Below are 16,041 nucleotides of genomic sequence, written 5' to 3'. Positions count from 1 at the left end.
TTGGGGAACAGAGGGAGATGGTGGTTTGTTAGATCACTGCGCAATGAATCCTTTTCATGAAATGTGTAAGGGAGCTATTTTTGCCTTCCTGCACACTGTTGTTGTTCATTATAGGTTGAACGTGCAGTATGTACTTTTCTCTGCGTGCACAGGTACCGAATGTTATTCATTTGTGAATGTTGCATGCTTCATAAATGTATTACTCCTTTTGCTAGTATTCAGATTTTTACAGTCAGCACAGATAGTTTAGTGCATCCTGAAAATAGCTAAGGATTGGCGAGGAAGACAGACTAGGCAGTAATAAACCAATTACTCACATGCTATCTTTCTTATTCTAAGCCTTAGTTCCATCAACAGTCTCAAATAATGCCGACACTCCATTCTAAAGCTCCACTGCACAGTTATTCTATGGACTGATAGCAATACAGGCGATAAGAGTAGACACTGTCTACTAGAAAGTGAGGATTTATGAGTAATGGGCAGGGCAGACGTTCGTAAAAAGGGAGAGAGAAAATTCACAGTGTGGATGTAGAACAAACAACTATCTCTCCTGTTGGTAACTGAGGTTGCCAGCTTCAGTTTTAGGAGTCGCAATCTCATACACAAGGGCAGTGATGCAATGATGTGAAAAACTGGGATTAGAAATTATGAGAATTACTGGTAAGCAATGGCACCATGCCTCAGTCTATCCATTCACCCTCCAAGTGTAAGCTTCTGGTACGGTGTGTTCCACTTACCTCCAAGCCTTTCTGTAGCACTATATTCTGTTGAGAAGGAACGGCATAACTAAAGAGAAGGGAGAAGTATAGGGTGAAACGCCCCGTCCCCTTTTAAAACGTTATCAGGGACTTGGCCCTCTGAGACAGATGAACCATATGTCTTATTCTGCACGGTTTTTATCCTTTTCCTTCCGTTGAACGTGGCAGAGGCACAGTTTGGAGCCCCACCTTAGAGATTCGACTATAAGCATGTATGAGGCTAATAGGTGCAGAGGGCATTTACATTAGTTGTTGAAAATCTCAGATGAAACTGCAGGGAATGACTAGTTATAGAGTCCTCCATCCCCCCCCCGCACATTCATTTTCTGCAATTCTCTGAAAGACCTAGTGTCAGTGTTGCTGAATGTTTAATAGAACGCATAATTCAGTTACTATACCTACTTTATGATATTGTGACTTGAACAACTTGATAATATGTATTCAATTAAGAGAAATTATGTATTGTTGATCTCAAATTTTTATGATCTTGTCTCCATGGAGAACTTGAGTTCATCCAAAAAGTCATACTTTCTGTGTTTATTTTTACCGATAAACTCTGTATCTTTGCTTTTCAGTGTTCTTGGTGATGAAGTTGTGGGGATCTGGTCCAGGCACAGTGAGAAAGCTGACGTCACCTGTGCCTCTGTGTCTCACTCAGGAATAAGCCTTGTCACAGGCGATGACTTTGGCATGGTCAAGCTGTTTGACTTTCCATGTCCGGAAAAGTTTGTAAGATCCTCGTATTTCATGTTGTTAGTGTGACCACGCACGTTTTCACTACGTAAAATTCTTGTGTGATAAAAATTCATCATCCATGGGGCAAAGGTGTTTGTCTGGACCACTCAAATTTTCAGGTTATTCAGGAAGTCCACTAGATATTTCCAAAGGAAATGAGCTAAGTTTGTGTGGCTTTCTTGTAATCATTATTATTATTTTTTTACAATTGGGGAAGGAGAGGCCCTCACGTGATAGAACCAGTTTTATTTAAAATTCCTGTCTGACCCGGTGGGCCTCTGCATGGCAGTGTATGGTAACTCTCCTTGACTCCCCCTCCCCCCTGACCCCTCCCCCCCCCCCCCACCGTACAGAGTGTCAATTACACATTTGAAGGATTGTCACCCAAGTTAACCGATAGCTATCCCATGCCTCCCCCTTCATAGCCATGGTAGATAGACTATTCTGTCTGTAGCATGTGTATTATATCTCTGTGGACCATTGTTTTTAAAAGCCTGGACCTAAACCATTACAGAGGTAACAAAGAAGAAAACATGGTTAACCTGGTTTGGGCTCCAATACCTTGCCACATATCCATAGATCTGCAAAAAATATGAATTTCAGAGATTATTCACAAAAACCTTGAATCAGAAAATTCACCTTGGCTTGTCTGTTACAGTTTACTCCTTAGACTGACTATCGTCAAGTCAAGGTTACACACACCCTTAGGGGGAACATCCGGAACAGCAACCTACGTTGTTAACGCAAGCAGAACCACGCTTGCTTTAACGACTCCCTTTTTCTCTGCCTTAACCATGCATGTGCTGAACAATGCACATGCGTGGTTAAAAAAGGGAGAGTGCATCGGGAGAGGAAGCAGTGAGGTAAGTGGGGCTGGGCCAGGGTGGAGGGGTAGTTTTTAGGAGTGGGGGGCGGATTAAGGGCTTGCGGTGGGGGGAGGTCAGGGTAGTTTGTTTTTTTAGGGGTGGGGGATCAGGGCAGTTGTTTTTGGGGGGTGTGCGTTAGGGTACTTTTGTTTTTGGGGTGAGGGATTCGGGTAGTTTGCTTTTTGGGGTTTGGGGGGTCGGGCAGTTTGTTTTTTGGGGGTGGTGGGGCCGGGGTAGTTTGGTTTTTGGGGGTCAGGGTAGTTTGTTTTTTTGGGTGTGTGGGGTCGGGGTAGTTTGGTTTTTGGGGTGGGGTGATCAGGCAGTTCTCGTTTTAGGGGCAGGGTGGGGGGTCGGGGTAGTTTTGTTTTGGGGTGGGGTACTTTTGTTTTTGGGGTGGGGGATCAGGGTAGTTTGTTTTTTGGGGGTGGAGGGTCAGAATAGTTTGGTTTTTGGGGTAGTTTCGTTTGTAGGTGTGGGGGTCGGGGTAGTTAGTGTTTTGGGGGTGGGCGGTCGAGGTAGTTTGTTTTTTAGGGGTGGGGGATTCGGGCTAGATTGGGTTTTGGGGTGGGGGTTGGTTGGTTTTTGGGGAGTGTGGGGTCGGGTAGTTTGTTTTTTGAGGGGCGGGGATCGGGGTAGTTTGGTTTTGGGGGTGGGGGTTCAGGATAGTCTGGTTTTTGGGGGTGGGGGTTCGGGGTAGTTAGTGTTTTGGGGGTGGGGGGTCAGGGTAGATTGGTTTTGGGGGTGGGGCGGACGGGGTAGCTTGGTTTTTTTGGGAGTGGGGGATCAGGTGTTTTCAGAGGCGGGGTCTGTTATTTTTAGGGTGGGTAGGTGAGGTGGGGGAAGGGTTTAGGGCTCAGGGTGGGTAGGAGGTATTCAGGGTAGTTTTGTTTTAGGGTTGTGGGGCTGGGCAGTTTTAGTATTAGGGGTGGGGTACTTCTGGGCCTTAGGACAGGTGGGGGAGGCGCATGCTAGAACCACGCATGCCATTCCCACACATGCCTTTACAAGGCATGCTTTTACAAGAAAAAATAATTGTAAAGGCTTGCATGGTAAAGTCATTCATGATAACAATGCGGTTGTTGTTGCGACCACGTTGTTCAGGCATGCGTGGTTCCAGCATTCGTTGTTCCATCATACATTCCAAAATTAGTGCTGCACATTCTTCAACTTGCGGTTCAAGTTTCAGAAATAATGTGACTTTCTGCTTCTAATCTGAGAAAGTGCTGCAGGTGCTTCACAGGGATCACTCATGCACTTTGGGCCTGATTTCTGAAAAGTTTGCGCTGCCTTTGTGTCACTTTTTGACGCAAAAGCGGCACAAACTTACAACATATAATTATAGTTTTTACGCAAAGGTGGTGCTAATTTTGTTATAAATCAGGCCCTTTGTCTCTTTGAAAGAAGACCAAATAATGTTAATGTTAAGTTATTTAGACAACCAATTGAACCACATGTGCATGTCATTGTGAATGCAGAAAGAGCAAATAAGGTTGCATGACTATGTCACGTGTTGGGGAACATACATTTCTGTACGATGAGGTTTAAACTAAACCAATTGGATCAAATTAGCAAAGCTTTTTCCAGCCATTCCAATAATTTGCATGTAGAAAATGTGTAGATTATCCAGGCAATAACGCTTGCATGATTCACAAGGGTACTTTGCATGTTCTGCGTCGTAGGATCCTCACTGATGGCCATAAACATAGAATAACACTGTACGTTTGCAGGGATCCAGAAATTTGTTCTCTTCAAATAATAAAAGTCATTATTAGTTGGAGGTAATCAACTCAATGTCCATAGAATTAAAGTTACCTCAATTAAAGAATGCAACATGGCTGCTTTTCACTGATTTCTGGGATTTAATCAATATAAAGTGACTACATTTCAGCATCTGACAAGACGCAACCCAGGTTTAATTATAAACAAAACGCCTATTACTCACAAACAGAGAACGAAAAATTATATAAAAAGAAGCCTGTCAGGTCAAGAGCTAGAGCGCAAGGAAAATACACTGTTACTTTAAGGGGGCAGCACGTTCTCTTTTCAGCATGCACTGTACTGGCAGTTTGGCTCACAGCCTCAGTTCTTTTTTCCAGCTCATGCTGAGAGGATCTCTGAACGCTCTCTGGGTTTCTTTACCCAGTTTGTTCTTAACTTTAGTTGCAAAAAGTTAATTATGTTTGTGCTTCATTCGAGATCTCCGAGGTTAGTGTACATTTTCACCAATTTTCCATCGAAAAGTGGTGAATATTTCTCAAAATGCCTTCACTTTTTGTGAAATGCCCCTCATGTGGACGAAAAAAGTCTTCATCAGACCCACATTCTATTTGTGTTGTCTGTCTTCCTGCTTCACACTCTTTTAAGGAGTGTGAATTTTGTCAGAAAATGTCCAAGAGGGCCCTAAAAGACTGTCAGGGCATTCGCCGGAGAGAGAAATTTGAAAACATGCATAAGGAAGAAGAGAGGGGAAAAAAACTGAAAAAGGACATAGAAGGGGCTCTTTTTCTGAATCCAGAACCTCTTGCACTAAAGACTGTCACAGAGGAAGATCTAGAGAGAGGAAGGATAAGTTACTTACCTGTAAATCCTAGTTCTCTTCCAGGGGTATCCTCATCAAAGTCATAAACATTGAATATTCCCGCCCTTGTGCGGGGACCCCGGAGCATATATATAAAATACATACATATTATCATGTGTAAAAACAGCAATGCAGGCTATAATCATAAATAGGCTAAAATGCTTTATTTCTATGAAGTTTTTTTTTTTTTTTTTTTTATATTATAAAATCACAATAGATCATAAATATCTACCTAAGCCCCCAAAAACTGGACTTAGGGAAGTAAACAGCAGTAAATAGCAGAGAAAAATAGAAAAAACTACATTGAAAAACAATGAAGCATTCTTAGCCAATAGGCTGCATGCAGGTTAACACAGGAGAACCATAAAAACTTTGGCACCGTGCCTTTAAGACCCTGAGCACCTCCAGTATCCCACCATGCCTCAGGGGTGAAGGGAAGGTGACAGTTGGTTCACAGTTAGGTCAGTACTTTTTTACGGTGACAATCTGTATAACTGATCAGAAAGATAATCTGTCCTGCACTTCCAGGAGACTTGAGTCCGGGGAGGAGGGTGGGTTGTTTATGACTTTGATGAGGATACCCCTGGAAGAGAACTAGGATTTACAGGTAAGTAACTTATCCTTCTCTTCCAGGGGATCCTCATCAATAGTCATAAACATTGAATAGATTAGCAAGCCCATCCCTAAACTCTGCGGACTGTCTGAAAGAAGTGCAGGAAAAGATATATATTCATGCAAATAGATTTCTAAGAGAGGCCTGCCCCACCTGGGCATCCGCTCTTGCATCCGAGTCTAAACAGTAATGCTTAGTAAAGGTATGCACAGACTTCCATGTAGCAGCCTTACAAATCTCGGAAATTGGTACATTGTTAAGGAGGGCAGCAGTAGCCGCTTTTCCCCTTGTGGAATGCGCTTTTGGCCTAGCCAGTAATCTCTTATTAGCCAGTTGGTAAGAGTTAACAATACAAGACACAATCCATCTTGATATCGTTCGTTTAGACGCTGCCTCTCCTGTTCTTAAATGACCATAATTTAGAAACAAATGGTTAGAATGTCTAATCGGTTTTGTTTTGTCCAAATAGAATTTCAGCACTCTTTTCAAGTCTAAGGAGTGCAATGCTTTCTCAGCCGGAGTCTCCGGCTTGGGAAAGAAAGTCGGTAAAGATATAGTCTGATTGATATGGAATTCTGACACCACCTTCGGAAGGAAAGATGGGTGAGTTCGCAGAACCACTCTATTATCGTGAAAAAACGTGTACGGTTCTCTGCAAGACAGAGCCTGAATTTCGCTGACCCTCCTCGCTGAAGTAATGGCCACCAAAAAAGCCGTCTTCCACGTAAGGTGCTGTAAAGAGGCCTTGTGGATAGGTTCAAAAGGAGGGCCCATAAGTTTTGACAGGACTACATTCAGTTCCCATGGAGGAGAAGGTCTCCGAATGGGAGGAAAAACCTTTTTCAAGCCTTCTAAAAAATCCTTGACTACAGGTATCGTAAAGAAGGATTCCTGAGAAGGCGACTTACGATACGCTGTAATTGCAGACAAATGAACCTTAATAGAAGATACCTGCAGACCAGACTTCGCCAGATGAAGTAAATAGGATAGTATGACGTCCTCCTGAGCTCGTTTGGGATTTATACCTTTTTGAGAGCACCAGATGTAAAATCTCTTCCACTTAAAAGCGTAAGAACGCCGCGTGGAAGGTCGTTTTGACTCTTTCAAGATGCTCATGCACTCCTGTGAGAGCCCTAGGTGCCCATACTGTAGGAATTCAGGAGCCATGCTGTCAAGCTCAGAGAGGGAAGGTTGGGATGTAGGATTCTGCCTTCCATTCTGCTCAGGAGATCCGGTCTGCACGGCAACCTCCTGTGAGGTCTTTCCGATAAGTTGAGTAGGTCCGTGTACCAGAATTGGCGGGGCCATTGTGGCGCTATCAGAATCATTCTGGTTCTGGAGTTGTAAAATTTGTTGATTACTGCCGGTATGAGGGGAATCGGTGGAAAGGCGTAGAGAAATGTCCCTGACCAGTTGATCAACAGGGCATTCCCTTGAGATCCCGGACGGCAGAACCTGGATGCGAAGTCTGGGCATTTCTTGTTTGTTTCGTCTGCAAAGAGATCCAACTGAGGTCGACCCCATTGACCGAAGATGTCCTCGACGACTTCGTCGTGTAGCACCCAGTCGTGCGCGTCTTCCAGATGTCTGCTCAGGAAATCTGCCTCTACGTTTTGCTGACCTGGCAGGTGTACCGCTGTGATAGACATTCCCCTGGCCAGGAGCCAATGCCATATCGTTTGGGATTCTCGAGACAGAGGTAGTGATCTTGTTCCCCCCTGTTTGTTCAGGTAATACATTGTGGTTGTATTGTCTGTCTGAATTAGGATAGATTTCCCCTGAACCAATGGAGAGAAAGATTTGAGAGCCAGATGGACTGCTCTGAGTTCCAGTAGATTTATGTGATAGTTCTTTTCCTTGTCGGACCACAGACCCTGAGCTTGGAAGGAACCCAGATGAGCACCCCAACCCTGAAGAGACGCATCCGTTACCAGAGTGTCGACTGGAATTGTCTGGTGAAACGGAGAACCTATCGACAGGTGAGGTCTGTGCATCCACCATTGTAGTGATTGAAAAGCCACTGCTGGTAGTCGAACTCTGTCCTCCCAGTGACCAGTCTTTTGGCTCCAATTGTTCTCTAATGCCTCCTGAAGGGGCCTCATGCGTAGCCTGGCATTCGGGACAATGAAGATGCATGAAGCCATGGAGCCCAGAAGCGATGTCACCTGACGAGCTGTAGGTGCATCGGCTGTTAATAGTTGTTGACACTTCCTGTGGATTGATAAAAGTCGTTCCTCCGAAGGATACACTCTTTGGAGCCCTGTGTTTAGTATCGCTCCCAGGTAGTGGAGGTTTTGTGTTGGAATCAAGGTTGACTTGTCGTGGTTGATTTGAAGACCTAGAGACTCGAAAGTTCTTAGAACGATATCTCGATGTCTTCTCGCCTGATCCGGAGATGAGGCCTTCACTAGCCAGTCGTCCAGGTAGGGGTAGACGAATATTTTTTGTCTTCGAAGGTGTGCCGCTACCACTGCTACACATTTTGAAAAGACTCGGGGTGCAGACTTCAGGCCGAATGGAAGGACTCTGAATTGGTAGTGCTGTGACGCTATCTGGAAACGTAAAAATTTCCGATGTTTGGTCGCTATTGGGATGTGAAAATATGCATCCTGTAGGTCGATGGAGCACATCCAGTCTCCCTGATGCAGTTGCGGGACAATCTGGTGAAGGGCTAGCATCCTGAACTTTTGTTTTCTTATGTACTTGTTCAGGAGCCGTAAGTCCAGAATTGGCCTGAAGAGGCCCTGTTGACCTTTTTTCGCCACCAGAAAGTAACGGGAGTACACCCCTTTTCCTTTTTGTGCCGGAGGAACCTTTTCTACAGCTTTCTTTTGCAGGAGTGCGAGAACTTCCTTGCGTAGCAGGCTGAGATGAGAAGGAAAACACCTTGCTGGCGGCAAGCGTGGAGGAGGTTTTTTGAAAAGGAGAGAATAGCCATGTTCGACAATATTGAGCACCCATTTGTCTTTTGTGATTGAGTGCCACTCGCGAAGATGATGCGTAACACTTCCCCCCACCGGAGTGGTGCACAGTGCTGAGGGAAGCAATGCCTCATTGCTTTGATGGTGTCTTTGCTGTAGACTGTTGAGGTCTACTTGACCCTCTGTCTCTTGTGGGTCTACGTGCCTGAAACAGGGGACGTCCCTGTCGTTGTTGTGGCCTCTGAGACCAGTGAGGGGTTTGAACCCTCTGCTGGAATGGTCGTCTGTCATACGGCCTGTACCTCCGCCTGAAGTCTTTTTTACGTTCCAGGCCCACTGCCCTCATCGTGTCGACTTCCGTTTTCATTCGGGCCATCTCTTCATCCGCGTGGGTACCGAACAACGAACTCCCGCTGAATGGGAGGTTCAAAATGCGCTGCTGTGCTTCCTGTTTCAGACCCGTGAGCCGTAGCCAGGAAGACCTCCTAGCGCAGATTCCGTGCGCATACCCATGCGCAGCCAAATCCGCCCCGTCCGCCGCCGCGCTGATGACCTGGTTAGATACTAGGCCCCCTTCCTGCAAGATTTCCTGGAAGTCCTGTCTATCTTCCCTGGGCAACTTTTCTGTAAATCTGTGGAGTGAGTCCCACAGAGAGCGGTCATATCTGCCCAGAAGTGCTGAGGCGCTGGAGACCTTCATAGCAGATGCCGCCGTACCGCACATCTTTCTCCCCAGAGAGTCTAGGTGTCTGCTCTCCTTATCCGGGGGGACTGTGGAAGATGATGCCACAGAGTGTGTTTTTCTGGCTGCGGCTAAGATCACAGAGTCCGGTGGCGGATCCTTCCGCAGGAATAAAGGATCTTGTTCCGGAGCTTTGTACTTCTTTTGAATCCTAGCCGGGGCAGACTTGAGAGTGGCTGGAGACAGAAAAGTGTCCATAGTCGGTTGCAGCAAACCCGGTACTAGTGGCAGCAGTTTTCTCGAGACTGATCTGTGTTGTAGGGTCTCAAAGATAACTGAGGATGAGGTGGCCGGCTCCGGTACCTCAATATTTAGCTTCTGCGCTCCCCTTAGAAGAACCTCATTAAAAGTGGTAATATCATCCACCGGGGAAATCCTAGCAGGTGGAGAATCTGTGAGTGTGGGGGAGTAGCGCCCAACAGACGATCCTGAAGAAGACCAAGAAGGTGATCTTCTGCGTGGTGTTCGTGACCTGGTTCTCCTTCGGGAACGGGACCTGCTCCGAGAAGCTGTAGCAGAGTGTGCAGGTCTTGTGGTCGGCTGACGAGAAGCAGAACGAGCCCGTCCTGCTCTAGCTGTAGGCGATGGCGTTCTCGGTAATGAGGCAGTAGGAGAATACATCCTAGAGTATTGTGAATCCGGGGATGCTGCCGGTCTATTCAGGCTCTCTAACCATCTGGGTGATAGAGTGATGGGAGAAACATGCCCCGATGCTCTGGAATGGGATGATGCACTCCTTATAGAGACCACCGGTGAGGGAGCTTTGTCCGCTGGCTCTACTGCCTGTGACACAGCTGAAGGTTGTGTCGACGTCGATTGCATCCTCGACGTCGAAGGTTGCGATGGCTGATCTGTTCTCGACGTCGAAGGTCTTGACGTCGGAGGTCTTGCCGTCGAGTGTCTTGACGCCGATCGCCTATCGCGGGACCTGGACCTACTCGCCGTCGTGTGTCTCGACGTTGAGTGGCGAGTGGTCGACGGCGGATGTTCATGCCGTCGTGGCGATTTTGACGTCTTGTCCTTCGACGCCACGGGGTGAGACGTTCTCAACGGCGAACGGGAGCGCCGGAGATGGCTCGACGCCGAACGGCGGCCTGCCGTCGACGGAGATGTACCCCTGTGTCCATGCTTCGACGTTTTGTCCCTCGACGTCGGTCTGGTCGCCGTCGACGGCGATCTATGCCGGTGAGACGGTGGTGCCGATGACGTCGATGGAGAACAAACAGGCACAATCCTACCTGTCGACGTCGATCGGGCCATTCCTTCTGCTGTAGGTCTGGGAAGTGAAGAGGATGTTGACTTTTTCCTCTCCTGAAGCCCATGTAACCTGATCTTCTCTCTGTCTTTGAGAGTCCTCCTTGACATGTTCTTACAATACTTGCAGGTGTCAGGACAGTGACTCTGTGGCAGGCAGACAATACACAGAGAGTGTGGGTCTGACTGGGCTTTCTTCTTCCCACAAGAAGGACATTTTACAAAAAGAGATGGCATTTTCTGTCAAAAAAGACTTCAAACTCAGACAAAAGATGTTATCTGTCGAGTAAATAGGAAAAACACTATTTTTAAGGATTTTTCTGAAGAAAAACTCAGAAAAACTGAGAGCTCAATGCTCCAGGATCCTCTCAGAAGAAGCCGGAAAAAAGAACTGACCTAACTGTGAACCAACTGTCACCTTCCCTTCACCCCTGAGGCATGGTGGGATACTGGAGGTGCTCAGGGTCTTAAAGGCACGGTGCCAAAGTTTTTATGGTTCTCCTGTGTTAACCTGCATGCAGCCTATTGGCTAAGAATGCTTCATTGTTTTTCAATGTCGTTTTTTCTATTTTTCTCTGCTATTTACTGCTGTTTACTTCCCTAAGTCCAGTTTTTGGGGGCTTAGGTAGATATTTATGATCTATTGTGATTTTATAATATAAAAAAAAATAAAAAAAAAACTTCATAGAAATAAAGCATTTTAGCCTATTTATGATTATAGCCTGCATTGCTGTTTTTACACATGATAATATGTATGTATTTTATATATATGCTCCGGGGTCCCCGCACAAGGGCGGGAATATTCAATGTTTATGACTATTGATGAGGATCCCCTGGAAGAGAAACATAGAAACACATTGTCATTGTCACCATCACCCTGGACACTCATCGCCCTCAAGACCACCAGGTGACGTTGAGGCAGGCAGCAGCACCAACTTTCTCACCATCGAGGAGTACGACGACAGCACTGCCAAGGTTGACAACACCTTGGGTACTGTTAGGTTTACCTTTGGCATCAAATCCAGTTCTGACACCACAACTGTCAATGTCAAGACTGCTGATGGCAGAATACTTGACACCAATGGATCATCAGTCAAAGTCGAGGGATCGGATTCATTGAAGTCAAGATCGCCGTCAAAACACTCAGCACCAAGGAGTTAGATATCAAGACAGTCAATAATTTCTAACAGAATGATCCTGTTCAAGAACACCTTACTCCTCTAAACTTAGCTCCTAGACCAGGGGTCTTCAAACATTTCTGTAATTATTAAAGCTACTGCTGATCATTTTAAGTGATCATGACGTACACACATGGTTACCCGACACCCCCTCGCCCAGCTTCCTTGACTTTAAACGTAATGTCTGCGGAGCCCACTACTATGGTTTGAACAAAATACAGTGACTAGGGGTCCTATGACAGGGCTGCTATCCGAGTCAGTATGTGGTCCGTGGGGATGTATGAGCATATGTGTGAATCAATTGGATATATGTGTGGGTGACTGAGAGCCTGTGTCAAATGTACTTGTGACACAGGACATACCTTTCACCATACTTGGCACCGTTACATGTACAACACCAACATACAACCATTTTTTCTAAATGGGAGAAATGTAAAATGCAGAAAAACGTTCTGCAAAAATGTTCCTAATAAGGAACATTTTTCTGCATTTAGAATTTTTCACAATTAAAAAAATGTCTGTATTTTTCAGTTACAAATATGGCAGCATGTCTAGCTACCATGAGCAAGATGTCTGCTGTGTGTAAATGAGACACTCTGAAATGGGAGAAACTCAACCGAAGAGTTTAAGGTATGTTTACATGCATTCCATAAAACTCCTCATTTTAATTTTTTCTCATGGCAAAGTACAACAAGGTACAAACAGAAGGCTTTTTGCTCCCGTTCCCATATTTATAACAGAAAAATACAGTCATTTGTTTAAATGGGAGGAATTTAAAGTGAAGAAATATGCTTCATAAAACATTAAGACTTAATTGGCTTCATTGAAAGAGAAGGTAGAGAAAAACATTGACTTAATAGGTCATAGAAACTTTTTTCCCTGCTACAAATTTCTCCCATTTAAAAAAAAAATTATTGTGGTTTTCAGTTATAAATATAGCACTGTGCCTACCAGCCAGTGAGAGAAAAATTCCTGCTGTTTGTAAATGCGACACTTAAGAACAGGAGAAAATAAAACTGAAGCTTTTACCTAATAATTAAGTTAACGTTTTAATTTCATTTTCTTCAGTTAAAAGCATTCCGAAACATCATGTTGGTCTCACCTCCAATATTAAGTAGATGACAACTTTTATTTAAGAGTTAAATACCTCTTTGCTTTAGTACTGAACCTCTGTGGCCTCCCGGGTCATAAATATGAGGGCAGCACTGCTCATTATCAGGCTGTGCTGTCTGCGGCCTGGTAATAATGGAAAATAAAAACAACCTTTCCTTAACTTCAAAAGAAAAACACAACACTTATTTATTGCAATTCTTAGTTTAAAAATGACCTCAAGGCTGGCATCTACTATGACAGTTTCTGCGAGCTACTGGTAGCTTGCGATCAACTGGCTGGAGACACTTGTCCTAGACCTATTTCTCCAGGAAGTCCTGTAGTTCAACCATTGGAACCACAGTCAAGACCAAGAGTTTCATTGCACACTGAAGGCCCTTTGCAGTCATCTCTTCTGAGACATTTGACCCCAAAAAGATCACCTTCTCAGTCTCCTTCACCAATGGGTCTTATTCCGACTCCTGTTTACATACACTCACGCATATCTGGCAGTGTCTCCTCTTAGGTCGTCTCCTGTACATGACATTCTTACTTTGTCCTATTCAGAGATGTCAATAAATTAAATATTGAATTGCAAGGGCCACAGGCAGTAAGTAGTCTCTGTGATAATAAAGACTCTGCAACCAAAAGCTTCACTAAGACCTACCTTACCTTTGGTACTGGGATTTGCAGAACTTCCAGATGAAAGGTTCCTTACCCCATCCACTATTAAGACTACAACTCTTTGACTTCTCAAAAAATGCAAAAGTTCAGAACAAGATCGTATCTACCTAAGGCAAGATTCCAGACCAGACTCGGCAGTAGTCTCTGCCGTAAGAAAGAAACATCCTTAGGCTCCAGAGACTTCAGGCCCTCCTGAAAGAGACGGTAAGAGACTGGATGCAGAAGAAGGAAAAATATGGAACTCTGCAGCTGTCACTTTTAAGAACTCTACTGCATCTGCCCTATTTGCGAGATATGATCGAGCACTATTGGAATCTCTCATTGTGTTTGCAGATGATAATGGTAGAGATAGGAGACAATATTATATGGAGTATTGTGCAAGAGGGACAGACTGTCTAAAATCAATCTATTAGTGTTTCCATAGATGAAACAGATCTGGCATTATACTTTTCTGCAATGGTATATCACTTTGCAGGTTGTCTTGGCTTAGCATGATTGCACCGAAACTGGATGCTCAGTTGAAAATCATGAATCTTCCTTTCAATGGACCAGTCCTTTTTGGCCCAAACATGGACAAAGAGATGGGGAGAATGAAGAAAGAGGCAGAAATTCTTAAAACAGTGGATTTAGAGGAAAGGAAGAAGTTCTATTGTTCCTAATACCATAAAAGAGACTATAGATTTCAGAACCAACAGAGGGTTCCATTCCTTCAATGGTTGTTCTATTCTCGGTCCTAAGGTCGACAACACCAACAACAATTCCATCCTAGGAATAATTGAGGAAGAGGTATGCAGCAACAACCACAGATGCACCACCAGTACTCTTCCAAATCATGACTAAAATCAAAACAGGGAGAATCACAGTTACCCAGTTCTGTTTACTACTGAGGCTGGAGGAACTGTGTCACATCATTTAACAGAGTGGAGATTGATAACCACTGGCAAATGGGTCCTACAAATTGTCCAAATGGCTACACTATCCAGTTCAAACACCTTCCTCCTTTAATAACTCCAAAAACAGCACGTAAACATAAATGTTTGCAATGTACCCCTTGGGTACCCAGGACGTACCATTTACGTCCTCGGCTGCACCGCTTGGGTGCTGAGGACATAACCGCTACGTCCTGCACCCGGGCCACAGGGGGAGCACTAGTGCTCCCCCTGTGGGCCTCCCACCACCCTCCCTTGGGCAAGGATGGAAGGGGAATCGCTTAACGATCGAGCTGCCGGAATGCCCACTAGACTAGGGATTTTTTTTTACTTTTGTAAACAAATAAGGGGAGCGGCCCAAGGGGGGCTTTTTTTTATTATGCCTTTTCTGCCCACCCCGGGGGCAGATCGGCCTATTTTAATTAGGCCGATCTGCCCCCAGGGGGTGGGGGCAGAAACCACTAGGCTCCGAGGATAATTTTTTTAAAAATATATTTACTGGCAGGGAGCGACCCCTTAGGCATGGGTTGCTCCCCTGGGGGGCAAATTGTTTTTAGGCCCTTCCTGCCCTCCTATTTTTATTAGGCCAATCAGAAACCACTAGACACCAGGGATGTTTTTCTTTACGATAATTTCACAAAAAGGGACCGACTTCTTAGGCAAGGGTCGTTCGCTTGGGGGGAAATTTATTTTAGGCCATTTCTGTCCCCCTTAGGGGCAGATCGGCCTATGTTAATTAGGCATATCTGCCCCCAAGGGAAGCAGAAACCACTAGGCACCAGAGATTTTATTTTTTTATTTTTTTTACAGATGGGGAGCGACACCTTAGGCAAGGGTCGCTCCCTTGGGGGGCAATTTTATTTTAGGCCATTTATGCCCACCTTGGGAGCAGATTTTTATTAGGCCAATCTGCCCCCTAGGGGAGCAGGAACCTCTAGACACCAGGGATTTTTTTTGCACCAATTTCACGCAAGGGGAGCGCCCCTTAGGCAAAGGTCTCTCCCCTGGGTGGGGCAAATTCATTTTAGGCCATTTCTGCAGATCGACCTATTTCTATAAGGCTGAACTGTCCCTGGGGTGGGGGGGCAGAAGCCACTTAGGAACCAGGGATTGGTGTGTGTGTGTATGTTTTTTTTTTGTTGGCCATTTCTGGTCCCCTTGGGGGCAGATCGACCTATTTTGTAAGGCCATCTGCCCCCAAGGGGGGGCAGAAATCCCACCAGACAAGAATTTTTTTCAAATAAAGAAGGTGGGGGTTTGGCCATACCCCCACCCCAAATAAATGGGGACAAAGTTGTTCTGCCCACCGGTGGGCAGATGGGGCAATTACCCCTGACCCACTCCCCGGGGGGTCAGAAAGCCTACTAAATGCCGGGGAATTTAAAGAAAAATAGTAGGGTAGTGGCTACCACCCAGTACGGGCATGGTTACGCCCCTACCACAACTGAAGGGGGTAACAGTCTTTCAGCTCTCCCCCACACACTTAAATATCTTATACCAATGGCAAGCAAGCGGACATTTGATTATTTTGGGTTTTGGATTTACATTTGAGCCTTGAGAGCCTGTCTAACTGAAAATCGTCCCACTTAGAATGGTGAGGGCTGCACTTTTTGGACTTTGGGACGCTACAAGACCTAGACACATCTGAAAACTAAATATTTGGGTGAGTCCAGGGTGGTGTGCTTCACATGCAC

At 45.3% G+C, this 16,041-nt stretch overlaps 1 protein-coding gene across 1 annotated transcript in view; it reads left to right on the top strand.

The window, feature by feature from the left end:
* EML5 (EMAP like 5) overlaps nucleotides 1-16,041 on the top strand; it is a 1,994,219-nt gene that overhangs the window by 1,911,360 nt on the left and 66,818 nt on the right. The window contains exon 40 of the mRNA XM_069208148.1: nucleotides 1,334-1,487. Coding sequence (XP_069064249.1) covers nucleotides 1,334-1,487 — 154 coding nt within the window. The remainder of the gene's footprint in view (nucleotides 1-1,333; nucleotides 1,488-16,041) is intronic.

Source organism: Pleurodeles waltl, chromosome 9 (genome assembly GCF_031143425.1).
Source record: "Pleurodeles waltl isolate 20211129_DDA chromosome 9, aPleWal1.hap1.20221129, whole genome shotgun sequence".
Taxonomy (NCBI): Eukaryota; Metazoa; Chordata; class Amphibia; order Caudata; family Salamandridae; genus Pleurodeles; species Pleurodeles waltl.
The sequence above is the reverse complement of the archived record's forward strand: the minus strand, read 5'-3'. Positions and strand labels throughout refer to the sequence as shown.